Source organism: Narcine bancroftii, chromosome 5 (genome assembly GCF_036971445.1).
Source record: "Narcine bancroftii isolate sNarBan1 chromosome 5, sNarBan1.hap1, whole genome shotgun sequence".
NCBI classification, from domain to species: domain Eukaryota; kingdom Metazoa; phylum Chordata; class Chondrichthyes; order Torpediniformes; family Narcinidae; genus Narcine; species Narcine bancroftii.
This window is the reverse complement of record NC_091473.1, coordinates 191,559,101-191,586,229: the sequence shown is the minus strand read 5'-3', so window position 1 is coordinate 191,586,229 and position 27,129 is coordinate 191,559,101. Positions and strand designations below refer to the sequence as shown.

General features: G+C 44.8%; 1 protein-coding gene across 2 annotated transcripts in view; it reads left to right on the top strand.

Moving 5' to 3' along the window:
• Positions 1-26,782, top strand: part of paqr6 (progestin and adipoQ receptor family member VI) — a 36,544-nt gene extending 9,762 nt beyond the window's left edge. For both annotated transcript variants that reach the window (XM_069940414.1, XM_069940413.1), the window contains exons 5-8: positions 7,681-7,807; positions 23,113-23,209; positions 24,149-24,293; positions 25,366-26,782. In XM_069940414.1, coding sequence (XP_069796515.1) covers positions 7,681-7,807; positions 23,113-23,209; positions 24,149-24,293; positions 25,366-25,637 — 641 coding nt within the window. In that variant the 3' untranslated portion in view covers positions 25,638-26,782. The remainder of the gene's footprint in view (positions 1-7,680; positions 7,808-23,112; positions 23,210-24,148; positions 24,294-25,365) is intronic.
• Positions 26,783-27,129: the final 347 nt, after the last annotated feature.

Genomic DNA, 27,129 nt, shown 5'->3' with positions numbered 1-27,129 from the left:
ATGCCCACTTTAGACCCTGGGAAATTTCCCAGGGGTGCAGGAGGGGTAAAATGTCGGAATGGGAATGGCACCTGCAGTCCCGTTCCAACCTTTTTGTTCCACACAGCAGGCGTCCTGGGGAATTAGAAACAATTTGTAAAAAGAAAAACATACCTGCTCTGTCAACAAGTTCCAGACATCAACCATTCTGTGTGTGAGGTGGGGGGGAATAAAAGACCCCTTACATCCTTGCCCTGGGGTAGTCTCACTTCTGTAATCTCCTCATTGCCCCTTAATTGTCATTCATCCTTGGGAGAGGATACTGAGGTGGGGATACTGAGGTGGGGATACTGAGGTGGGGATACTGAGGTGGGGATACTGAGGTGGGGATACTGAGGTGGGGATACTGAGGTGGGGATACTGAGGTGGGGATACTGAGGTGGGGATACTGAGGTGGGGATACTGAGGTGGGGATACTGAGGTGGGGATACTGAGGTGGGGGTACTGAGGTGGGGATACTGAGGTGGGGATACTGAGGTGGGGATACTGAGGTGGGGATACTGAGGTGGGGATACTGAGGTGGGGATACTGAGGTGGGGATACTGAGGTGGGGATACTGAGGTGGGGATACTGAGGTGGGGATACTGAGGTGGGGATACTGAGGTGGGGATACTGAGGTGGGGATACTGAGGTGGGGATACTGAGGTGGGGATACTGAGGTGGGGATACTGAGGTGGGGATACTGAGGTGGGGATACTGAGGTGGGGATACTGAGGTGGGGATACTGAGGTGGGGATACTGAGGTGGGGATACTGAGGTGGGGATACTGAGGTGGGGATACTGAGGTGGGGATACTGAGGTGGGGATACTGAGGTGGGGATACTGAGGTGGGGATACTGAGGTGGGGATACTGAGGTGGGGATACTGAGGTGGGGATACTGAGGTGGGGATACTGAGGTGGGGATACTGAGGTGGGGATACTGAGGTGGGGATACTGAGGTGGGGATACTGAGGTGGGGATACTGAGGTGGGGATACTGAGGTGGGGATACTGAGGTGGGGATACTGAGGTGGGGATACTGAGGTGGGGATACTGAGGTGGGGATACTGAGGTGGGGATACTGAGGTGGGGATACTGAGGTGGGGATACTGAGGTGGGGATACTGAGGTGGGGATACTGAGGTGGGGATACTGAGGTGGGGATACTGAGGTGGGGATACTGAGGTGGGGATACTGAGGTGGGGATACTGAGGTGGGGATACTGAGGTGGGGATACTGAGGTGGGGATACTGAGGTGGGGATACTGAGGTGGGGAGCTGGACTGGTTAGGTGGTGGTTTTCAGGGGAGGGAGGATTTAATGAATACGCGATGTGGTGCGCCATGGAGCAGAAAAGCATACACAAAACACAAAGGCTATTTAACAGGCTTTATTCCACACAAACTTCCACAGAGCTGGCCGTGAGAGTGGCCATGCTGGCTCTGAGACTGACCCCGAGGGGCTGGATGTGGCTTCTATCCCAGAGGGTGATTGGCAGCCAACCGGGTTGGGCTCGGTCCATTCAGGTTGGCTGATTGGCAGCCAGCCAGGTATTGCCTTGTCCTCCAGGGCTCTTCCTGCAGGTACACGGGTCGCCCACTCCAGTCGGCCGGTGATATATCGCCACATGCGAGAAAATGTTTATTCCCAAGGGAGCAGTCAGAATTTTTATTTTCCATTCTCGCTCTCCCTGCTCCCCTCAATCCCTCTCCATCACCCTTCTGCTCTCTCCCTCTCCCCCTCCCCCAGTCTTCCTGACCCTCTCCCGCAGACTCCCTCTCCCCCTCCCGCAGACTCCCTCTCCCCCTCCCCGCAGACTCCCTCACCCCCTCCCCGCAGACTCCCTCTCCCCCTCCCCGCAGACTCCCTCTCCCCCTCCCCGCAGACTCCCTCTCCCCCTCCCCGCAGACTCCCTCTCCCCCTCCCCGCAGACTCCCTCTCCCTCTCCCCCTCCCCGCAGACTCCCTCTCCCCCTCCCCGCAGACTCCCTCTCCCCCTCCCCGCAGACTCCCTCTCCCCCTCCCCGCAGCCTCCCTCTCCCCCTCCCCGCAGCCTCCCTCTCCCCCTCCCCGCAGCCTCCCTCTCCCCCTCCCCGCAGCCTCCCTCTCCCCCTCCCCGCAGCCTCCCTCTCCCCCTCCCCTCAGACTCCCTCTCCCCCTCCCCGCAGACTCCCTGCTCCTCAGACTCCCTCTCCCCCTCCCCCAGTCTCCCTGCTCCTCAGACTCCCTCTCCCCCTGACCCCCCCCCCAATCTTCTCCCTCTCCCCTTCCCCCTGGCTCCATGATATCACTTGCGAGAAAAAACTTCCTTCCCAGCTGCCCATGTGTCTTCTGTTCAGCCGACTTGGGGGCCTGAATGTCGAGAGACAAGAGGCATTGTCTCAGCTAATAAAGGCCCAATTCACTGCCTTGTTATTGAGCACAGCACTGAATAAATTTGCAGCCTACAAGATGCTCGTGCTTCCCACAAAGTTAAACCCCACCTCCCCGGCCCGGATGGCTTCCTAAACAGATTCCATGTTTTGCAACGTTCGAAAGTCAAACTTAAAAAAGAGTGTTGCACAAAGAGGATTGCTCGCTCCTTTTTTAAAAATTTCTTTTGATGTTAAAACTCAGACGTGTTTATCAGTTGAACATTGTAAATAATCCTGCAACGGCTCCGATTGAGAGAAAGCAGAAAGTTTAAGGAAATGGGCAGTAATTTAGTGAAACGTAAACATCTGTAGACGCTGTGATTACAGTAAAAGCTGGAGGAACTCAGCAGGTCTCGCAGAATCCATAGGAGGCCCTGAGCCCTTCCTCAAGGGCAAAAAACATGTCTGAATGAAAGGCTTGGGAAATAGAGGGGGGGGAGAAGGAGAGGGGGAAAGAGTCCAGACCAACAGGCAAAAGGTGTTCATTGGATAGCATAACAGGTAGCAGCGAGCAGACACAAAACACTATACTACAGGCTTTATTCTGCTAAAAGTCCGTACACATCAGTTCATGCATCAGTGGCTCCCATGTGACTGGCTCAGAAAGGGCCCAGCTCAGGCTTATATTCGGATCGGCTAATTGACAACCGGACAGGTGGAGCCAGCCCCCCCCCCCCCTCCCCAGTGGTCCTTCTGCAGGTACAGAGATCCCCCCCTGCAGTCGGCTAGTGGTCGTGTTGCCACAAGAGGTGAGAATTGATTTTGGCTCTGTGGAAGGAGAGGGGAAAGGGGAGGGAGGGCGAGAGGAAAGGAGATGGATTGGCAGATGGGGGGGGTGGGAAATCGAGGTTATTGCCACCCTGTTGGAGGGAGCCCAGGCGGACGATGAGATGCTGTTCCTCCCATTTGCGGGGAGGCCTCAGTCTGACCAGCAAGGGAACAGGGCAGGGAATTGATATGGAAGATCCCTGCCATAGCGGAGGATAGAGCCGAGGGGCTCAACGTCCAGTCTCTCTGAAGTAGAGGAGACCGATAATCGAGTGTTGGGAAGTTGAATGGGGTTGAAAGAAAGACCTGATGGCCTGCATTTAAGGAGGTTGAAGTATGTTGCTGTGGTGAGACCACTTTTCCATCTGCAATGTTCAAAATATCTCCCCCTCTCCCTGACTCTTTGTGTCTGCATCTGGATCTCCCTTCCTCTCTCTGACTCCCTGCCCCTCCTTCCCCCATCTCCTGCCCCCCCACCCGTCTTCCTCTCTTGCTTAATGTCCCTCTCCCCCTCCCCCAGTTTCCCTGTTCATCGGACTCTCTTCTCCCCCCCCCCACCCCAGTCTCCCTGTCCCTCTCCCTCTGACTCCCTCTCCCCTTCCCCCCAGACTCCCTCTCCCTCTCTCTTTCCTCTGACTCAGAGAGTTCATGTTCAAGTTTATTATCATCCGATTGTACAAGTACAACCCAACGAAACAGTGTTCTCCGGTCCTCGGTACAAAACATGCAGACACACACCCAGACATAACACACATACACATTTGCAGGACAAATATACAGTACGTATATAAAAATAAATAATGTTTCAAAATGAGAGGAGTCTTGGATGGTGAGAGGGAGCAGTTCCTTTGGTCGTTCAGCATTCTCGCTGCCCGTGGGTAGAAGCTGTCCCTCAGCCTATTGGTGCTGGTTCTGACCCTCCTGGATCTCTTCCCCTGACGGGAGCAACTGGAAGATGTTGTGTGCGGGGTGGAAGGGGTCCGCGATGATTTTGCGCGCCCCCTTCAGATCTCTGTAGATCATGTCTGGGGGGGGGGGTAGAGGGAGACTCCAGTCATCCTCTCTTACGATCCACTGTTCCACAGTATCTGCACCGCACTGTGATGCCGCCGGCCAGGACGCTCTCCGTGGAGCTCCTGCAAAAGGTGAACATGACGGTAGCCGGGAGCCTTGCCCGCCTCAGTCTTCTCGGGAAGTGCAGACTCCATTGTGGCTTGCTGACAAGTGGGGAGATGTTGTGAGTCCACAATAGGTCACTGGTTAAGTGGACTCCGAGGAGCTTGGTGTCTCCCCACTTCTGAGCTGTTAATGTGTAGTGGTCGTTCCTGATCCTCCTGAAGTCCACAATCACCTCCTTCATCTTGTACAGGCAGATGACGTGCACTTGGATTTTCCAAAGGTATCAATGAAGTGAGACTCCAGAGATTGCTGAACACCTCTGCCACCTCCCCCCCACCCTGCCTAGGTCCGACAACACCACCCCAATCCAACGCCTCTGCTGCCCCCCTCCCAGATTCCGGTCCGACTCCGCCAAAAAATCCGTGCGCCCCCCCCCCTCCCCATTCAACCACTGACTAATCATTGCGTAGGCATCCTGGCACCTTTCTCATGAGCTCGCCTTAGAACCTGACTACGCCCCTAATTTCACGCTGACCTTCCACCAGTTCTATCACACTGGACAATGAAGATTTTTAAATTTGGACATACAGCGTGGTAACAGGCTCTTTCAACCCACGAGCCCGTGCCGCCCGACTACACCCAATTGACCTACAAGCCCCATATGTTTGGAATGGTGGGAGGAAACCAGAGCCCCCGGGGAAGACCCACCCAGACATGGGGAGAATGTACCAACTCCTTACTGACAGCGCGAGATTTGAACCTCTGACCCGATCGCTGGCACCATAACAGTGTTGTTATGACCGGGCTGCGGTAACCGGGCTGCCCCCTTTAAAGGCAGATGTTGAGTACAAATGAAAATAGGCAGCTTGGTTGATGTGGTGGTCACAGCCTCATCAACACCGGCTGACTATTGCCAGATACTGACATGAGAGGCATCAGATGCCGAGTACAAACAAAAATAAGTGACAAATCATTTTTAGGTCCGTTGATCTGACACAACATGTCAGCGTCGTGTTGTGATTAAACCTGCTGAATTCAATAAAGGTTAATTTAATGTTTCTCCAACTTCCTACGTGATACGGCAAATCTGAAATAATCTTTATGCCCATCTTGAAGTGGACGATCATAATCCCCAATTTCTTTTCAGGAAGCAAACCTTTTGGGGGAAAAACATTTGCTGTCCTGTGTTACCAAAGGGGTATTAAAACCCTCACAGAACAAAATCAGCCCTTCAGCCCTCTGGCATTCTGACTTTTATCCTCTGAACAGTCAGGAGTGGTCTGAGGAGGTGGGGGTTGTTTTGTGGAGAGTAGAGTTGGCTGAGGTCTTGTTCAATAGTGGTGAGGGTTCTGCTGGGCAGGTGGTCTCATCCTGTTTTCATATAACCATACAGTACGGAACTAGGTCATCTCAGCCCCTTTAGTCCGCACCAATTACGTGAAACTTCACGAGTTCCATGTACCCACTCGCATCCCCACAACCCTCCCAACCCCCTCACATCCATGTACTCATCCAACCTCCTCTTAAATGTTACGCAAGTCCCATTTTATTCTCCTCACATTCCCATCCTGTTGAAGGTTGTTATAGGATGTAGCATTTCTCCAGGCCACGGTTCCACATGCACACACATGCACAATACAGAGCACATAATAATTGCAAGAGTACAACACAGAAGTCTGCCAACCCAGCGATCAAAGTAAAAACACAACGCTGGAGAAACTCAGCAGGTCAAACAGCGAAATTTATGGAGCAAAGATAAAAATACAGAACCGACGTTTCGGGCTTGAGCCCTTCATCAAGCTGTGAGCAGGTGCACGGACATATTGGTGGGACAGGCATGGAGGGGTGGGTGGGGGGGAAGAGCACAGCACCACAGACAGGAGGTAACAGGAGGATGAGGGAGAGGGGGCCACAGCAGGGGAGGGAGGAGGCGGGACGGTTTTGTGAATGGAGACGGGGGTGGTGGGGATAGGGAAGGGAGGGAGAATGAGCCAGCCAGAACCAGAAATGTTGATGTGAACGGTTGGAGAAGGCCCGGACGGAACATCTAGTGTTGCTCCTCCAGTTTACGGTGGGGGGGGGGGGGGGGCTTGTTCTGGCAGTACATGAGGACAAAGACCAGATGTGTCCGGGCAGGAGTGGGGTTCACAGAATTGAAGCGGTGGCCACCCCCCCCGCCTCCCCCCCCAGGAGATACCTGTCACTGATGCGGATAAAGCGAAGGTGCTCAGTGAAGCATTGCTTCACTTGAAGAGTCCTGAATGTCCACCCTCCTTTATCTTCTTGCCTGTGGGACCGTACAACTCCCCCCACCACCACTTTGGGGGCCTCGATGGAGGGCTCAAGTCCGAAACGTCGGCTACGTATCTTTGCTCTATAAAGTACGCTGTTTGACCTGCTGGCTTTTTGCATAATAATCACATCAAGGCATAATTTCAAATAAATATATCCAAATATTTTTGAATGATTTACTCGGTTGCAGGTCTTACAGCCTGTGGGAAGACCCCAGCTTGACTGTCCTGATTTTAATGCTCCTCAACCTCCTTCCTGATGGTAGTGGGGTCAAAAACACTGTGAGCTGGCTGGACTGTAACAGCGAAGAACAAAGATCTTGCTTCCTGAACATTTCTGGGTGTATTTTATGGATTTTGAGCTGCTGATCACGAAAATCACCCTTAAGAATTCCTATCACGTACCGTTTTTTAGATATAACTCATATGTGTCATTTCCTGTCATATGACTTCAAGCAGACAAAAGCACGTCGATGAAAATTCATTTTCTGCATTCACACTCGGACATCTTCCCCCACCCCCACCCCCACCACTCGCTGGTCATCTCAGTCAGTGATGGAAACGGTGAAAAGTTTTGCCGGGACGTTGCGACCATGGAAAAGCGGTTTTGGGGCAACTGGAATCCATCAGCGCCTGCTGACTATCACTGGACACTGACACAAGAGGCATCAGATGCAGAGTACAAATGAAAATCAGGGGCAAAACACTTTTAGGTCCGTTGAACTAACGATTAAACCCACTAAATTCAATAAGTGTTAATTTAACGTTTCTCCAATTTCCTGCATGTTACAGCAAATCTGAAATTATCTTTGTGTTCAGCTCGAAGTCGGCTATCATAATCCCCAATTTTATTTTCAGGAAGCAAACCTGTTGTCCAGTGTGACAGATGAAATGTGGATAAACTGCTTCAAATAGTAACTTTACCTCAAAGTGAAAGGTGTGGGTGTTTGACGAACCCTGGACTCCCTCCCTCCTCTCCTGGTCGGTGCGGGCGATCTCCATCCTGTGTTCCGGGTGCTGTGTCGGCACGTTGTCTGCCCCTCGCCAACGGCCTCCTCCTTTGTCCGACACAGGGTGCGCCATCACATACCAGGCCTACGTCATGGCTGACCGCTGGATTAACAACACTCTCCACTCCTGCTTCGTCCTCGTGGCCGTATTTAACACCTTGGTTTGCACGACGCTCTCTTGCTACTCCAGGTAGGCCCTGTGGCCGCGGGCAGGCCGTGGTTGGTGATGGGTCAGCGGAGTGCCTAGACTGTCATACGGAGATATGAATGATAGTCGGGGAAGGGTGTAAGAAGGAGTGAATGTTGGAGTAACTCAGCTGGTCTCATGGCATCCAGAGGAGGTAAAGATACCTTACTGACGTTTTGGGCCTGAGTCCTTCAAGGTATAAGGGAAAAGCCTGAATAAAGATGGGGAGAGAAAGAGGGGAGAATGGGAGGGGGGAAGAGGCCAGACCAATGGAAAAAAGTGCTAATTGGATATGATAAGAGGAAAGGTGAGAGTTGATTTTGTAAGGTCTGGACTCCTGACCCTCAGAATTGACTTGCCTGTAGAAAGCAGAGGGTTCTGGGAGAGGGTGTACATTCGGATTGGAGGGTTGTATCTAGTGGAGTCTGGGACCTCTGCTTTTCGTGATTGTTATTAACAACTTGGGATGGGGTAGAAGGGCGGGTTGGTAAATTTGCAGACGACACAAAGGCTGGTGGGTTGTGGATAATGCGGAGATCCGTCGAAGATTGCAGAAGGGCATTGATGAGAATGCAGAGCTGAGAGTTCAATCTGGAGGAGTGGGAGGTGGTGCACTTTGGAAGGGATTCTTGGTCGTGTGGAAGAGCAGAGGGTCCATGTCCACAGGTCCCTGGAAGATGCCTCACAGGTAGACATGGGTCGTTAAAAAAGCATATGGGGTGTTAGTTGTCATCTATCGAGGGAATTGGGTTTAAGAGCTGCCAGGTAATGATGCAGCTCCACAAAATTCTGGTTAGACCCCACTTGGTGTCCAGTTCTAGTCGCCTCATTATAGGCAAGATGTGGAAAGGGCGCAGAGGAGATTGACCGGGATGCTGCCTGGTTTAGAGGGTATGCATTGTGACAAGGGAGCTGGGGCTTTGCTCTTTGGGGAGAAGGAGGGTGAGAGGAGACACGGTAGAGGTACACAAGATATTAAGAGGAATAGATAGAGTCTGTACCTCCCTCCCACTGCTCAGTACAAGAGGCCAATGGATGGGAGGTTCAAGCGAGATATTAGAGGGACATATATTAGAGTAAAATATTAAATAGATAGTGTGGACGGCCAGCGTCTCCTTCCCAGGGCTCCATACACAAGAGGGCAATGGGTGGGAAGTTCAAGGGAGATATTAGAGGAAGGTTTATTTCACTGCAAGAGTGGTTGGAGCGTGGAATGCATGACCTGGGTCAGTGGTGGAGGTACCTTCGTGAATTTTAGCGACATCTAGACAAGCATGTGGAAGAATTTAAAGGGGGGGTGACGTGGGTGGCAGGATCTGAAGGTCGCCACAGCATTGAGGGCCATCTCTCCGAGGTAGAGGAGACCACAGCAGTGGATGACCCCCCCCCCACCTCACAGATTTACAAAGTGAGGTGTTGCTTCATTCGGAAGGACTGTTTGGTGCCCCAAATGGGAACCCCCGCTGTGAGAGGGAACGGGGAAGAAGCTGCGTTCAGGGATGGTAGAGGAGAATGTTCACCCCCCCCCCTCTCTCTCTCTCTCTCTCTCTCTCTCTCTCTCTCCCTCTCCCTCTCACCCCCCCCCCCATTCTCTCCCCCCCAACCCTCCTGGATCACAGCTACTGTGCTGTAATGTTCTATGAAAGGTGAGAATTGATTTTGGCTCAAAAATGAAAAGGAGGCAGAGGGAAAAGGGGAGACAGAGCTGGGGAAAGGAGACGGAGGAAGAAGATGGGGGAAGGGGCAGACATGTCGGCCAGGGAACAGGGTGGGGAATTGAAACGGGCAGCCACTGAGTGGGGGGGTGGGGGGGGGGGATCCAGACTACTGCGGCGGACACAGCCAAGGTGCTCAACAAAGCGATGTCGCGATCTGTGTCCAGTCTGCCCGACGTAGAGGAGGCCAGAACTGGGGCCCCGAGTGGGGCCGATGATTAAGGGAGGAGGTGCAGTCACATGTTTGGACGGGATATGGGCAGGGCAGGGGTGGCAAGTCGGACTGGTTCACGCTGTAAAACCTGGCAAGGCTGCGTATAAACTTGCCCGTATGATTTAAGGGGACAAGAGGTGCGGGCAGCACCCTGGAGATTTTCCCCCAAGTGCCTGGGAGGCAGTACCCGAGGGGCAAAAGTGAGCTAGAAAGGCCCCCCAACTTCAATGAATTAAAAGCACACAGAGATGCTGAAGGAACACACCCAGTCTCGGAGTGTCGATGGGAGTCCAGACCAGACAAAATCAATTCTCATCTTTCCTCTCATCATATCCAATTAATACCTTTTTCGCCTGTTAGGTCTGGACTCCTTCCCCTCCCACTCTTCCCCCTTTCTCTCTGGTCTTTAATTGTCAAGTTTATTGTCATCTGATTGCACAAGTACAACCCGACGAAACAGCGTTCTCCCTCCGGTCCTCGGTTCAAAGCAGGCAGACACACAACGTAATGCACAACACAACACAATACATATGCAGCACAAGTATTTCATCTGTACAGATAAATATTTTGTTATATAACAATTTACAGTACGGAAACAGGCCATCTCGCCCCTTCTAGTACACACCGATTTTTTTTCTCCACACCATAAACCACACTGACCAAGATACATACATTTTCCTTTTCAAATGTATACAGTGTCATTTTCTCCCCCCCCTCCTCCCATCCCACCCTCCCTACCTCCCCCCCACCATTCATTTAAAGTACAAAATCTAAGACACATTAAACCAGTCAAACAATGTTGTCATTCAATAAAAATAAACAAGAAATTCCACTGAGTCAATTCTTTTCATTTCCTTCTCCTTTCGTTAATTTAGGTGGTAGATGTCCCCGGTAGGTTTTCTCTATTGTGTTTCATGTATGGCTCCCATATTTGTTCAAATATTGCAATATTATTTCTTAAATTATATGTTATTTTTTCTAATGGAATACATTTATTCATTTTGACAAACCATTGTTGTATTCTCAACTTATCTTCCAATTTCCAGGTTGACATAATACATTATTTTGCTACGGCTAGAGCTATCTTAACAAATCTTTTTTGTGCACCATCCAAATCAAGTCCAAATTCTTTATTTTTTATGTTACTTAGGAGGAAGATCTCTGGGTTTTTTGGTATATTGTTTTCTGTAATTTTATTTAATATCTGGTTTAGATCTTCCCAAAATTTTTCTACTTTCTCACATGTCCAGATTGCACGAATTGTTGTTCCCATTTCTTTTTACAACGAAAACATCTGTCAGATACTGTTAGGTCCCATTTATTTAACTTTTGAGGTGTAATGTATAGCCTGTGTATCCAGTTATATTGTATCATACGTAACCTCGTATTTATTGTATTTCTCATCGTTCCAGAGCATAACTTCTCCCATGTTTCCTTCTTTATCTTTATATTTAAATCTTGTTCCCATTTTTGTTTAGTTTTACCATTTGTTTCCTCATTCTCCTTTTCTTGCAGTTTAATATACATATTTGTTATAAATTTTTTGATTGTCATTGTATCTGTAATCACATATTCAAAGTTACTTCCCTCTGGTAACCTCAGACTACTTCCTAATTTGTCCTTCAAGTAGGACCTCAATTGGTAATATGCCAACACTGTATCTTGAGTTATATTATATTTATCCTTCATTTGTTCAAAGGATAATAATCTATTTCCTGAAAAACAATTTTCTAATCTTTTGATCCCTTTTTTCTCCCATTCTCTAAAGGAAAGGTTATCTATTGTAAAAGGGAGTAACTGATTTTCCATCATTATTAGTTTTGGTAATTGGTCATTTGTTTTATTCCTTTCTACATGAATCTTCTTCCAAATATTCAGCAGATGATGTAATACTGGAGAACTCCTACGTTGTACCAATTTTTCATCCCATTTATATAATATGTGTTCAGGTATCTTTTCCCCTATTTTAACTAGTTCTAATCTAGTCCAATCTGGCTTTTCCCTTGTTTGATAAAAATCTGAGAGGTATCTTAATTATGCGGCTCTATAATAATTTTTAAAGTTTGGCAATTGTAAGCCTCCTTGTTTATACCATTCTGTTAATTTATTTAGTGCTATCCTCGGTTTTCCCCCTTTCCATAAAAATTTCCTTATTATTTTCTTTAACTTCTTGAAGAATTTCTCTGTCAAGTGTATTGGCAATGTCTGAAATAGGTATAGTATCCTTGGGAAAATGTTCATTTTAATACAGTTTATCCTTCCTATTAATGTTAGTGGTAAATCTTTCCAATGTTCTAAATCTCCCTGTAATTTTTTCATTAGTGGATAATAATTGAGTTTATATAGATGGCCGAGATTTTTATTTATTTGTATATCTAGGTATCTTATTGCTTGCATTTGCCATCTGAATGGTGATTCCTTCTTAAATTTTGAGAAATCTGCATTATTCATTGGCATTGCTTCACTTTTATTTACGTTAATCTTGTAACCCGAGACTTCTCCATATTCCTACAATTTCTTATATAATTCTTTTATTGATAGTTCTGGTTCTGTTAAGTATACTATAACATCGTCTGCAAATAGACTGATTTTATATTCCTTATCTTTTATTTTTATCCCTTTTATATTATTTTCTGTTCTTATCAATTCTGCTAGTGGTTCTATAGCTAACGCGAACAATAAGGGTGATAGTGGGCATCCCTGCCTTGTTGATCTGCTTAAATTAAATTGCTTTGATATATATCCATTTACTGTCACTTTCGACAATGGCCCCTTATATAATGCTTTAATCCAATTAATATACTTCTCTGGTAAACTGAATTTTTGCAATACTTTGAATAAATAATTCCATTCTACTCTGTCAAAGGCCTTCTCTGCGTCTAAAGCAACTGCTACTGTTGGCGCTTTACTCCCTTCTACTGCATGAATTAAGTTAATAAATTTACAATTATTGTCTGTTGTCTGTCTTTTTTAAATAAATCCAGTTTGATCTAGATTTACCATTTTAGGTACATAATCTGCTAATCTGTTTGCTAATAGTTTAGCTATTATCTTATATTCTGTGTTAGGTAATGATATTGGTCTATATGATGCTGGTGCGAGTGGATCTTTCCCTTGCTTTGGTATTACTGTAATTATTGCTGTTTTACATGAATCTGGTAAGCTTTGTGTTTTGTCAATCTGGTTGATTACTTCCAGGAGGGGAGGAATTAATAAATCTTTAAATGTTTTATAGAATTCTATTGGGAATCCATCCTCTCCTGGTGTTTTATTATTTGTTATTTTTTTTTATTATCTCTTGTATTTCTACTATTTCAAATGGTTCTGTTAATTTATTTTGTTCCTCTATTTGTAATTTTGGTAGTTCAATTTTAGTTAAAAATTCATCTATTTTGCCTTCTTTCCCTTCATTTTCAGTTTGGTATAATTGTTCATAGAATTCTCTAAAGTTTTCATTGATCTCCATTGGATTATATGTGATTTGTTTGTCTTTTTTCCTTGATGCCAATACCATTTTCTTAGCTTGTTCTGTCTTAAGCTGCCATGCTAGAATTTTATGCGTTTTTCCCCTAGTTCATAATATTTCTGTTTTGTCTTCATTATGTTCTTCTCCACCTTATATGTTTGTAGTGTTTCATATTTTATTTTTTTATCTGCCAATTCTCTTCTTTTAGTTGTATCATCCTTCATTGCTAATTCTTTTTCTATATTTACTATTTCCCTTTCCAACTGCTCTGTTTCCTGATTGTACTCCTTCTTCATCTTGGTTACATAACTTATTATTTGCCCTCTAATGAACGCTTTCATTGCATCCCATAGTATAAACTTATCTTTCACTGATTCTGTATTTATTTCAAAGTACATTTTAATTTGTCTTTCAATGAATTCTCTAAAATCCTGCCTTTTAAGTAGCATGGAGATTAATCTCCATCTATACATTCTTGGGGGGATGTCCTCTAACTCTATTGTCAATATCAAGGGTGAATTGTCCGATAATATTCTAGCTTTATATTCTGTTTTTCTTACTCTATCTTGCATATGAGCTGATAACAGAAATAGGTCTATTCTTGAGTATGTTTTATGTCTACCCGAATAATATGAATATTCCTTTTCCTTTGGGTGTTGTTTTCTCCATATATCCAAAAGTTGCATTTCTTGCATCGATTTAATTATAAATTTGCATACTTTGTTCTTTCTGTTAATTTTTTTTCCCAGTTTTGTCCATATTTGAATCCAAATTAAGATTGAAATCCCTTCCTATTAATATGTTCCCTTGCGTATCTGCTATCTTCAAAAAAATATCTTGCATAAACTTTTGATCTTCTTCGTTAGGTGAATATACATTGAGTAGATTCCAAAACTCCGAATATATCTGACATTTTATCATTACGTATCTCCCTGCTGGATCTATTATTACCTCTTCTATTTTAATTGGTACATTTTAACTGATTAATATAGCTACTCCTCTTGCTTTTGAATTGTACGATGCTGCTGTTACATGTCCTACCCAATCTCTCTTTAATTTCTTGTGCTCCAATTCAGTTAAATGTGTTTTGTTTTTTTTTTAATTTTTTATTTTTCACACCATAAATCACATTAGCCATGATACACTTTCTTTTTCACACATATACAGTGACTTTTTCTCCCTCCTCCCAAGCCACCCCCCCACCACCCCCCCTCCCATCCATTTTAGGTATACAATCTAGGTTACATTAAACCAGTCAGACAATGTTGTCATTCAACAAAAATACACCAGAAATTCTACTGAGTCCATTCTTTTCTTTCCTTCTCCTTCCATCAACTTAGGTAATGATTGTCCCCGGTAGGTTTTCACTATTGTATTTAATGTAAGGGTCCCATATTTGTTTGAATATTTCAATATTATTTCTTAAACTATATGTAATTTTTTCTAATGGAATACATTTATTCATTTCTATATACCATTGTTGTATTTTCAGATTATCTTCCAATTTCCAGGTTGACATAATACATTTTTTTGCTACGGCTAGAGCAATCTTAACAAATCTTTTTTGTGCATCCTCCAAATCAATTCCAAATTCTTTGTTTTTTTATGTTACTTAGGAGAAAGATCTCTGGATTCTTTGGTATATTGTTTTCTGTTATTTTATTTAATATCTGATTGAGATCTTCCCAAAATTTTTCTACTTTCTCACATGTCCAGATTGCATGAATTGTTGTTCCCATTTCTTTTTTACATCGAAAACATCTATCAGATACTGTTGGGTCCCATTTATTTAACTTTTGAGGTGTAATGTGTAACCAGTTATATTGTATCATACGTAGCCTCGTATTTATTGTATTTCTCATCGTTCCAGAACATAATTTCTCCCATGTTTCCTTTTTTATCTTTATATTTAAATCTTGTTCCCACTTTTGTTTAGTTCTACCATTTGTTTCCTCATTCTCCTTTTCTTGCAGTTTAATATACATATATGTTATAAATCTTTTGATTAACATTGTATCTGTAATCACATATTCAAGGTTACTTCCCTCTGACAAACTCAAACTGCTTCCTAATTTATCCTTCAGGTATGATCTCAATTGGTAATATGCCAGCGCTGTATCTCCAGTTATATTGTACTTATCTCTCATTTGTTCAAAGGATAACAATCTACTTCCTGAAAAACAATTTTCTATTCTTTTAATCCCTTTTTTTTCCCATTCTCTAAAGGAAAGGTTATCTATTGTAAAAGGGAGTAACTTATTTTGCGTTAATATTAGTTTTGGTAATTGATAATTTGTTTTATTTCTTTCTACATGAATCTTCTTCCAAATATTGAGGAGATGATGTAATACTGGAGAAGTTCTATGTTGTACCAATTTTTCATCCCATTTATGTAATATGTGTTCAGGTATCTTTTCCCCTATTTTATCTAATTCTAATCTCGTCCAGTCTGGTTTTTCCCTTGTTTGATAAAAATCTGATAGGTATCTTAATTGTGCGGCTCTATAACAATTTTTAAAGTTTGGCAATTGTAAGCCTCCTTGTTTATACCATTCTGTTAATTTATCTAGTGCTATCCTCGGTTTCCCCCCTCTCCATAAAAATTTCCTTATTATTTTCTTTAACTCTTTAAAGAATTTTTCTGTCAGTTGTATTGGCAATGCCTGAAATAAGTATAATATCCTTGGAAAAATGTTCATTTTAATACAGTTTATCCTTCCTATTAGTGTTAGTGGTAAATCTTTCCAATGCTCTAAATCGTCCTGTAATTTTTTCATTTGTGGATAATAATTGAGTTTATATAATTGGCCGAGATTTTTGTTTATTTGTACACCTAGGTATCTTATTGCCTGCATTTGCCATCTAAATGGAGATTCCTTCTTAAATTTTGAGAAATCCGCATTATTCATAGGCATTGCTTCACTTTTATTTACGTTTATCTTGTAACCCGACACTTCTCCATATTCCTTCAATTTCTTATATAATTCTTTTATTGATAGTTCTGGTTCTGTTAAGTACACTATAACATCATCCGCAAATAGACTGATTTTATATTCCTTGTCTTTTATTTTTATTCCTTTTATATTATTATCTATTCTTATCAATTCTGCTAGTGGTTCTATAGCTAACGCAAACAATAAAGGTGATAGTGGGCATCCCTGCCGTGTTGACCTGCTTAAGTTAAATTGCTTTGATACATGTCCATTTACTGACACTTTCGCTAACGGTCCCTTATATAATGCTTTAATCCAATTAATATACTTCTCCGGTAAACTGAATTTTTGCAATACTTTGAACAAATAATTCCATTCTACTCTGTCGAAGGCCTTCTCTGCGTCCAAATCAACTGCTACTGCAGGTGCTTTATTTCCTTCTACTGTATGAATTAAGTTAATAAATTTACAAATATTGTCTGTTGTGCGTCTTTTTTTGATAAATCCAGTTTGGTCTAAATTTACCATTTTTGGTACCTGCTCTGCTAATCTGTTTGCTAATAGTTTAGCTATTATCTTATAATCTGTGTTTAGTAAAGATATTGGTCTATATGATGCTGGTGAGAGTGGATCTTTCCCTTGTTTTAGTATTACTGTAATTATTGCTGTTTTACATGAATCTGGTAAGCTTTGTGTTTCATCAATCTGGTTGATTACATCCAGGAGGGGAGGAATTAATAAGTCTTTAAATGTTTTGTAGAATTCTATTGGAAATCCATCCTCTCCTGGTGTCTTATTATTTGGTAATTTTTTTATTATCTCTTGTATTTCTACTGTTCCAAATGGTTCTGTTAATTTATTTTGTTCCTCTATTTGTAGTTTTGGTAGTTCAATTTTAGTCAAAAATTCATCTATTTTCCCTTCTTTCCCTTCGTTTTCAGTTCGGTATAATTGTTCATAGAATTCTCTAAAGTTTTCCTTAATTTCTTTTGGATTATATGTAATTTGTTTGTCTTTTTTCCGCGATGCCAATACCATTTTCTTAGCTTGTTCTGTCTTAAGCTGCCATGCTTGGATTTTGTGCGTTTTTTCACCCAGTTCGTAATATTTCTGTTTTGTCTTCATTATATTCTTCTCTAACTTATATGTTTGTAATGTTTCATATTTTATTTTTTTTATCCGCCAATTCTCTTCTTTTAGTTGTATCTTCCTTCATTGCTAATTCTTTTTCTATATTTACTATTTCCCTTTCCAACTGCTCTGTTTCCTGATTATAGTCCTTCTTCATCTTGGTTACATAACTTATTATTTGCCCTCTAATGAATGCTTTCATTGCATCCCATAGTATAAACTTATCTTTCACTGATTCCGTATTTATTTCAAAATACATTTTAATTTGTCTTTCAATGAATTCTCTAAAATCCTGCCTTTTAAGTAGCATGGAGATTAATCTCCATCTATACATTCTTGGAGGGATGTCCTCTAACTCTATTGTCAATATCAAGGGTGAATGGTCCGATAATATTCTAGCTTTATATTCTGTTTTTCTTACTCTATCTTGCATACTAGCTGATAACAAAAATAGGTCTATTCTTGAGTATGTTTTATGTCTAGCCGAGTAATATGAATATTCCTTTTCTTTTGGGTTTTGTTTCCTCCATATATCCAAAAGTTGCATTTCTTCCATTGATTTAATTATAAATTTGGTTACTTTGTTCTTTCTGTTAATTTTTTTCCCAGTTTTATCCATATTTGAATCCAAATTCAGGTTGAAATCCCCTCCTATTAGTATGTTCCCTTGCGTATTAGCTACCTTCAAAAAGATATCTTGCATAAACTTTTGATCTTCTTCGTTAGGTGAATATACATTAAGTAGATTCCAAAACTCCGAATATATCTGACATTTTATCATTACATATCTCCCTGCTGGATCTATTATTTCCTCTTCTATTTTAAATGGCACATTTTTACTAATAAATATAGCCACTCCTCTTGCTTTTGAATTATACGATGCTGCTGTTACATGTCCTACCCAATCTCTCTTTAATTTCTTGTGCTCCAATTCAGTTAAGTGTGTTTCTTGCACAAATGCTATATCAATTTTTTCTTTTTTCAGTAAATTTAGCAGTTTCTTCCTTTTAATTTGGTTATGTATTCCATTAATATTTAAAGTCATATAGTTCAACGTAGCCATTTTATACTTTGTTTATCTTCCCTTTCCGTTTTTCCATCATTACCTTTCCTCCTTTTCCATTTCTGTTTTCTTATTTTAAACCCTTTATAAGACAACATTCCTAAAACATCAAACATTTTCCTTATTCTCCTATTTATAACTTTTTTAGCCCCAATCTCCCCTTCCCCTCCTGAGTTGTCCTTTATCCCTTGTCGGACAACCACATCTCCCCTCTCCATTTGGGTTTGCGAATTCACTCGCAAGCGTCAACTGATTTTGCAGTGACCGCTATTCCCCCCCACCCAGCCCCCCCCCCAGAAAAGATTTCACTTTTCATATGTAACAAAGGTCACTCTTTTAATTCCCTCCTTATTCTCTCTATTCCATTACCTTCCCTTATTAATTCTTGTCTATACTATCTATATTTTCCTCTAAGTACAGATACATTCACGTATGCACATTATACCTATACACTCTTATACCTCTTTACCCACATACATATCAATCGTGATCATTTTTACTCTCATTACACGTCTTCATCCCTCAGTCTACTTTGTAATTGTTCTGCAAATTTTCGTGCTTTTCTGGATCCGAGAATAGTCTGTTTTGTTGTCCTGGAATAAATATTTTCAATACCGCTGGATGCTTTATTATAAATTTATACCCTTTCTTCCATAAAATCGCCTTTGCTGTATTGAACTCCTTTCTCTTCTTTAGGAGTTCAAAACTTATATCTGGATAAATGAAGATTTTTTGCCCTTTATACTCCAGTGGCTTGTTGCCCTCTCTTACTTTTTCCATTGTCTTCTCCAGTACCTTTTCTCTTGTAGTATATCTTAGGAATTTTACTAAAATAGATCTTGGTTTTTGTTGTGGTTGTGGTTTAAAGGCCAATGCTCTATGTGCCCTTTCTATTTCCATTTCTTGCTTTAGTTCTGGACATCCTAGGATCCGAGGGATCCAATCTTTTATAAACTCCCTCATATTCTTGCCTTCTTCATCTTCCTTAAAGCCCACTATCTTTATGTTATTCTGTTATAATTTTCCATTATATCTATTTTTTGAGCTAACAGTTCTTGTGTCTCTATAGCTTTTTTATTAGATTCCTCTAATTTCTTTTTTAAGTCCTCTACCTCCATTTCTGCTGCTACTGCCCGCTCTTCCATCTTGTCCATTTTCTTTCCCATTTCTGTTAAGGTCATATCTATTTTATTCATTTTATCTTCTGTGTTGTTTATTCTTCTTAAATCATTAAATTCCTGTGTTTGCCATTCTTTAAATGACTCCATGTATCCTTTAATAAGAGAAAGTATATCCTTTATCTTGCCTTTCCCTTCTTCTTCTATTTCACTGTACTCTTCCTCTTCTTCTTCCTCTGGGTTGGCCATCTGTTGTTTCTTTGTTGCCCTTTTCTTCTCTTCTTTCTTGTTTTCATTGTCTTCTGTGTTCTCTTCTTGCTGCAGGTGTTCTGCAGCTGTCATTGCCGACTGTGGAGATCGACTCCCCAGCTGGTCCCCCCTCCCGTCGGTGTGTTTTTTTTCATGCGCGGTAGCGCACTTTTACTCGGCTCAGCGAGCCATTTTTGTAGTCCAATTTCTACCGACCTGAGGGAGCGGGTTTCTCTCTCCATCGCGGGCCTCTTCGAACAGGTAAGGCCTTTTCCTTCTTCCTCCGTTGTCTTCTCTTCCTCTCTTCTTACCGTTGATTTCGATTTTTCTTTTTTTGTCGCCATCTTCTTTCCACCTTTATACTCACTTTTCTTTAACTTTTATTTCTGTGCCTTTGTGTTTTCCTTTGTTTTTTCTGACTTTTCTGGAGAGGGCTGGAGTTCACCGTCCAGCCACTACTCCATCACGTGACTCCTCCCAGTTAAATGTGTTTCTTGCACAAATGCTATATCAATTTTTTTCTTTTTTCAGTAAATTTAGCAGTTTCTTCCTTTTGATTTGGTTATGTATTCCGTTAATATTTAAAGTCATATAGTTCAACATAGCCATTTCATACTTTGTTTATCTTCCCTTTCCGTTTCTCCATCATCACCTTTCCTTCTTATCCATTTCTGTTTTCTTGTTTTGAACACTTTATAAGACAACATTTCTAAAACATCAAACATTTTCCTTATTTTCCTACTTAAAACTTCTTTAACCTCATTCTCCCCTCCCCTTCCTGAGTTGCCCTTTATCCCTTGCCGGGCAACCACATCTCCCCTCTCCATTTGGATTTGCGAATTCACTCGCAAGCGTCAACTGATTTTGCAGTGACCGTAACTCCTCACCACCCAGCCCCCCCGGAAAAGATTTCAATTTTCATATATAACAAAGGTCACTCTTTTAATTCCCTCCTTACTTCCTCTGTTCCCTTTTATTCCCTTATTAATTCTTATCTATACTCTATATATTTTCCTCTAAATACGGATACATTCATGTATACACACATATACATACACATCTACATATAAATATATATATATACCCATATACACACATACATATAGTTCGTGGTCATTTTTACTCTCATTACATGTCTTCATCTCTCTGCTTGTTTTGTAGTTGTTCTGCAAATTTTCGTGCTTCCTCTGGATCCGAGAATGGTCTGTTTTGTTGCCCTGGAATAATTATTTTAAGTACTGCTGGGTACTTTAACATAAATTTATATCCTTTTTTCCATAAGATCGTTTTTGCTGTATTGAACTCCTTCCTCTTCTTCAGGAGTTTTCTTCATTGCTTTCTCCAATATATTTTCTCTTGTTGTATATCTTAAAAATTTTACTAGAATGGTTCTTGGTTTTTGCTGCGGTTGTGGTTTCGGGGCTAGTGTTCTATGTGCCCTCTCTATTTCCATTTCTTCCTGTAATTCTGGTCTTCCTGGGGATCCAATCTTTTATAAATTCTCTCATATTCTTGCCTTCTTCATCTTCCTTAAGGCCCACTATCTTTATATTATTTCTTCTATTATAGTTTTCCATTATATCTATCTTCTGAGCTAACAGCTCTTGTGTCTCTTTAACTTTTTTATTAGATTCTTCTAATTTCTCTTTTAAGTCCTCTACTTCCATTTCTACGGTTATTTCTCATTCTTCCACATTTTCCACTCTTTTTCCTATATCTGATATGACCATTTCTATTTTATTTATTTTTTTGTTCTGCACTCTTAATTCTTCTTTTTATCTCATTAAATTCTTGTAATTGCCATTCTTTCACTGATTCCATATATTCTTTAAAAAAATATATATCCATTGTCTTGCCTTTCTCTTCTTCTTCCACTTCTTTCTGTTCTTCTTCTTCTTCTTCCTCTGGGTTGACCATCTGTTGTTTCCTTGTTTTCTTTTTACCCTCTTCTTTCTTGTTGTCGTTATTGTCTCTGTTCTGCACCTGCTGCTGTGTTGCAGGTGTCTCTCTCAGCTGTGGAGATCGACTCCGCAGCCGATCCCCCCACCCGTCAGTGTGGTTTTTTCATGCGCGGTTGCGCACTTTTACTCGGCTCTGCGAGCCATTTTTGTAGTCCCGAGCCCGGAACTTCCACTGACCTGAGGGAGCGGGCTTCTCTCTCCGCGGCGGGCCTCCTCGGACAGGTAAGGCCTTCACCTTCTTCTTCCAACGTTCTTTCATCTTCTCTTCTTCCTGTTGTTTTCGACTTTTCTCTGCCATTTTCTTCTCACCTTTATTTTTACTTTGGTTTAATTTTTACTCTTGTGCCTTTGTGTTTTGTGCGTTTTTTTTCAACTTTTCCGGAGAGGGCTGGAATTCCCTGACTGGCCACTACTCCATCACGTGACTCCTCCCTAGTCCACACCGATTAACGTGAAACTCCACTAGTTCCACCTAACCAATCCCTTGCCCATGACCCTCCAACCCCCTCACATCCATGCACTCATCCCTCCTCTTAAATGACAGATTGACCCTGCCCCAACCACTCATTCCACTCAGCCACCCCTCTCTGAGTGAAGAAGCATCCTCTTATATTACTCCTAAAGTATTTCCCCCTCACCTTTAACCTATGACCCCTTGTTCCAGTCTCCCCTACCATCAGGGGAAAGAGCCTATTTACATCTACTCTATCTATTCCTTTCATAAATTTAAATACCTCTATCAAATCTCCTCTTAACTTTCTATGCTCCAAAGAATAAAGACCCAGTCTACTCAATCTTTCTCCATATTCTAGATACTGCAATCCAGGCAACATTTTTGTAAACTTTCTCTGCACCCTCTCAACCTTATTGTTATCTTTCCTATAATTTGGGGACCAAAACTGCACACAATACTCCATGGATGTGGGAGTCTCGGGTGTTCAGGTCCTTTTGTCGTTCAGCGTCCTCGCTGTCCATGGGGAAGAAGCTGTTCCTCAGCCTGGCGGTGCTGGCTCTGATCCTCCTGGATCTCTTCCCCCGACGGGAGCAGCAGCTCCGCGCGGGGTGGAAGGGATCCTCGACGATTTTGCGCACCCTCTTCAGACGTTGACCAGGCCGATGGGAGGTGGTGGGGCGGGCGGAAGAGAGAGACTCCAGTCATCCTCTCTGCCACTCTGATGGTCCCGTGGATCGACCTCCGATCCATTTTCCCCGCAGCCGCTGTGCGTCGTGGAGGGCGGTCGTTCCTGGTCCTCCTGGAACCCTGTCTGCCTTTTGCTTATACCTTAAAGAAAGGCTCAGGCCCAAAACGTCGGTGATACATCTTTACCTCCTGTGGATTCTGAGTGACCGGCTGAGACCCACGAGCATTTACTGTGTGTTTTTACTACAATTTCAGCGCAAGCTGACTCAGTTGACGGAATCGCTGGCTAAAGCTGACCAAGTGTCCTTGTGCTGCAGGTTCCTGGAGCTCGAACAGCCCAAGCTCAGTAAAAGCCTCCGGTTAATAGCCTTCACCTACCCCTTCCTGTTCGACAACGTTCCACTCTTCCACCGGGTAAGAGGACAACAAACTGACCGCGAAGCCATCACACCAAGTCCGGCCATGAGCTGGAGGGCAGGGCAGATCGACTCCGAGAATCTGCACTTGAACCATCAGGGAATCCCGACGGGTTTGGCAGTCAGCTTACCGGGTCATTGGGCCCAGCCACTACAGCAGCCATGGTTCCAATGGTGGAGCAGACATGATGGGCTGAATGGTCAAAATGTGCCCTGAGGTGTTATGGGCTCCCCAGACCTCACTTTCCCCTCATTCCACCCAAGTCTCTCGTCTCAGTACCACCGAGACCCTCCCCTCACTACCACCGAGACCCTCCCTTCATGACCTCGAGACTCTCCCCGCACTCCCCCCCAGACTCTCCCCTCACTCCCCCACCAAGGCTACCCCTCACTACCACCAAAACCCTCCCCTCACAACCACCAAGACTCTCACTCCCCTCACTACCCTGAGACTCTCCCCTCACTACCACCGAAGCTCTCCTCTCACTGCACCGATATCATCCCCTCATTACACTTGAGACCCTCCCCTCACTCCCTCCCCTCCCTGCTACCCAAGCCGCCCCCTCCCTGCTACCCAAGCCGCCCCCTCCCTCCCCACCCACAGAGGCTGCAGACAGATGCATGGGAGTAGGGGCGCAGAACTGAAATGATTGACCGCTGGGAGATCCTGGTCAGAGCCGAGGGGCTCGGTCTGTGCCCCGTCTCTTCAAGGTAGAGGAGACCACAGCAGTGGACGACCCCCACCCCCCCCCTCGCGGATTCACAAAGTGAAGTTTTGCTTCATTCGGAAGGACTGTTGGGCGCCCTGAATGGGAAGACCTGCTGTGAGGGGGAAGGGGGAAGAGGCTGCATTCAGGGATGGTAGAGGAGAATGTTCATCTTCCCTCCACTCTCTCTCTCTCTCTCTCTTTCTCCCCCCAACCCTACTGGATCACAGCTATTCCTCTGCTGGGGTGAAGACTGCAGCCACAACACCTCAGTGCCTACTCACTATTGCCACCTGCTGTTCGCCTTTCTCACCTGCTTCCTCTTTGCCTCCCACCTGCCTGAACGCCTCGCTCCTGGCTGCTTTGATTACATTGGTGAGTCTCCGCAAGTCCTGGGCAGAATGGGGGACGGAGATACGTGCTGTGGGGAAGAGGGGAGGGAGGACGTGGTGTCGTTGTGAGGAGACCTTTCATCCCCTGACCTAAGAGTAGCATTAGGCCATTCCGCCCATCGAGTCTTCCCCACTCAACCCCATGGTCCCATAACCTTTGATGCCCTGGCTATTCATTCTTGGCCTTAAATATACCCAATGACCCGGCCTCCACCACTGCCCGTGGTAACAAATTCCTCAGATTCACCACCCTCTGCCTGGAGAAATTCCTCCGCATCTCTGTTCGAAGTGGACCCCCTTCGATCCTGAATGTTGCGCCCTCTTGACTGGGGCCCCTGCAGTCAGTCTCCACCAGTCCGCAGCCTGGTATGAGTCATTTGGCCACAGTTGCCAAGGGGAGCAACCTATCTGTCCACACCTTTGGCTGCCCTCCTAAGCCCCACATCCCTCAGTCCTCAATGTGTCAACTGCCTCTCTCTTTACCTTAAACCACCACAGCCATAGACTCCCCACCCCACCCAAACTAGTCCTTGACCCTTTTATCCCATTCCTCCACTCATTACATTTCCTCCTGTTCCTTGTAAATATTGTAACATCCTCTCCCCAGCATCTACACTCCCTCTCATACCTGCATCAACCCCTCATCAGCTCCTACACCACCACCCCCTCTATTTCTGTGACCCACTCCAGTCCCCACACCCCTCCCTGTCTGTCACCCACTCTGGTCTTCCACACCCCTCCCTGTCTCTGTCACCCCCTCCGGTCCTCCACACCCCTCCCTGTCTCTGTAAACTCCTCTGGTCTCCTCTACCCCTCCCAATCTCTGAAACCCCCTCCAGCCCCAAGACCAGTCCCTGTCTCTGAAACCCCTTCTGGTTCCCTACTCCCCTCCCCATCTCTGTAACCTTCTCCTGCTCTTCTGCAACAGACTGAGAGGTTGAATGAGCTGTTCTTGTTGCTAAGTAACTGACCCTGGTGCCGGGCAGCAGACGAGACAATTCCTGATTGACTTGTGCCTTTGCCCTTCTCTCTTTCTCTCTCTCTCTCTTTTGCAGGTCACAGTCACCAGCTGTTCCACATCTGTGCCGTGGCTGGCACGCACTTCCAGCTGGAGGCAATCGTCACCGACATGGGGTGCCGGCAGGCCTGGCTGGTGGCCAACACAACGTTGCCCTCGCTGTGGGGCACCTTGGGCGTGATGGTGGCGGCTGTGCTCCTCAACCTTCTCGTCATCTCCTTCTTCATCGCTCTCCTGCCCTGGTCTCCAGGGTCCTCCTCCTTGCTCCTCAGCACATTGGCTGATCAGGTCAAGCAGAAGGGAGGGTGAGGGCTTCTTTGGGGGTGGGTGGGGGGGGGTGGGCATCACTCCGCCACACACACACACACACACCACCATCAAGCTTCCCCAGGTCAGCCTGACGGGATGGTGGAGTTCAAGTTTCACCCCTGACTATACCAGACTGTCCCAGAGGATGTCAGCCTGTGGAACATGTATAAGACCATCAGACATTGGAGCAGAAACAGGCCATTCAGCACATCGGGTCTGTCCACCAGTCAGTCATGAGCTGATCCATTTCCCCACTCAGCCACAACGGTCAATCTCTGGCTTAAATACATCCAATGACTTCCACAACAGCCTTGGCAACAAATTCCACAGATTCACCACCCTCTGGGTGAAGAAATCCCTCCGCATCTCTTGTCTTAGTGGACGCCCTTCAATCCTGATGTTGTGCCCTTTTGTCCTAGGCTCTCCCACTGTGGGAAATGAACTTTCTACATCTACTCTGTCCACGCCTTTCAACATTAGAAATGTTCCAATAAGATTCCCCCTCATTCTCCTAAATTCTAATGAATACAAGCCAAGAGATGTCAAACGTTTCTGGCGTGATAACCCTTTCATTCCCGGAATCGTTCTGGTGAACCTCCTCTGAACCCTCCCCAACGTCAGCTCCCTTGAACAGGGAGCCCGAAACTGCTCACGTTACGCCAAGCGAGATCTCAGCGGTGCCTCATCAAGCCGCATCCCTGCCGCGCCCACATGCGGACCTCTGGGAACGGCGAGTGGTTTAGTCACCCTAGGTGTGGGCGGGACGCCCACGAGGTTGGGGGGGGGCGGTGGTGGCCCAATCGCTCGTCACCCTCCTCCACCTCAGAACTCATTGAATAGCAGGGGCCGGGTGAAGGGATAGACGGCTTCCTTGAACCGCTGTCTTGGGTTCCAGAGCTTTTGGGCATCGTCTGGGTTGCTTCCTGTTGTCTCCACCACCCAATCTCCCCCTCCCCCTGACTCCCCGCAAGCAGGCGAGGACAGAAGAGTTCAAGATGAAGAGGGAGACATTGGTCGGGATTTGAAACCGGGCTATGGAGGCAAGAACACACGGAGATGGTGAGAATAGCTGAATAGGTAATGGGAACTGATTCAAGGGGAAGATCAAGATTCTCATAATAAAACAGATGGAATATGACACGAAATTTATCGGAAGGCAGAGATTCCCCACCATCAATCAGAGGAAGAGATTCCCCCTCACCCCGAGTTAATAAGTGTCTGTGGATTCGCACCCCCCACCCACCCTTCGCTCCACACCACCCGGGCTCCCAAATCCGAACTCTCCGGGAAGCGGACGGCGCCCTCTCACCTCCCGGTCTCGACCTCCCCCGGTCTCCGGTGGTCGGCTGCCCGCTGCCAGCGTGGCTCTTTCAGCCTCAGAGCCCCCCGCGGTCACTGTCCCGTGGGTCTCCCGTCTCCAACCGGGGGTGTGCGGGGGAGGTTCTTCTCCCTGTTTTCTGCTCTCCTGACGCCAATCCTCTGCAAACCCAGG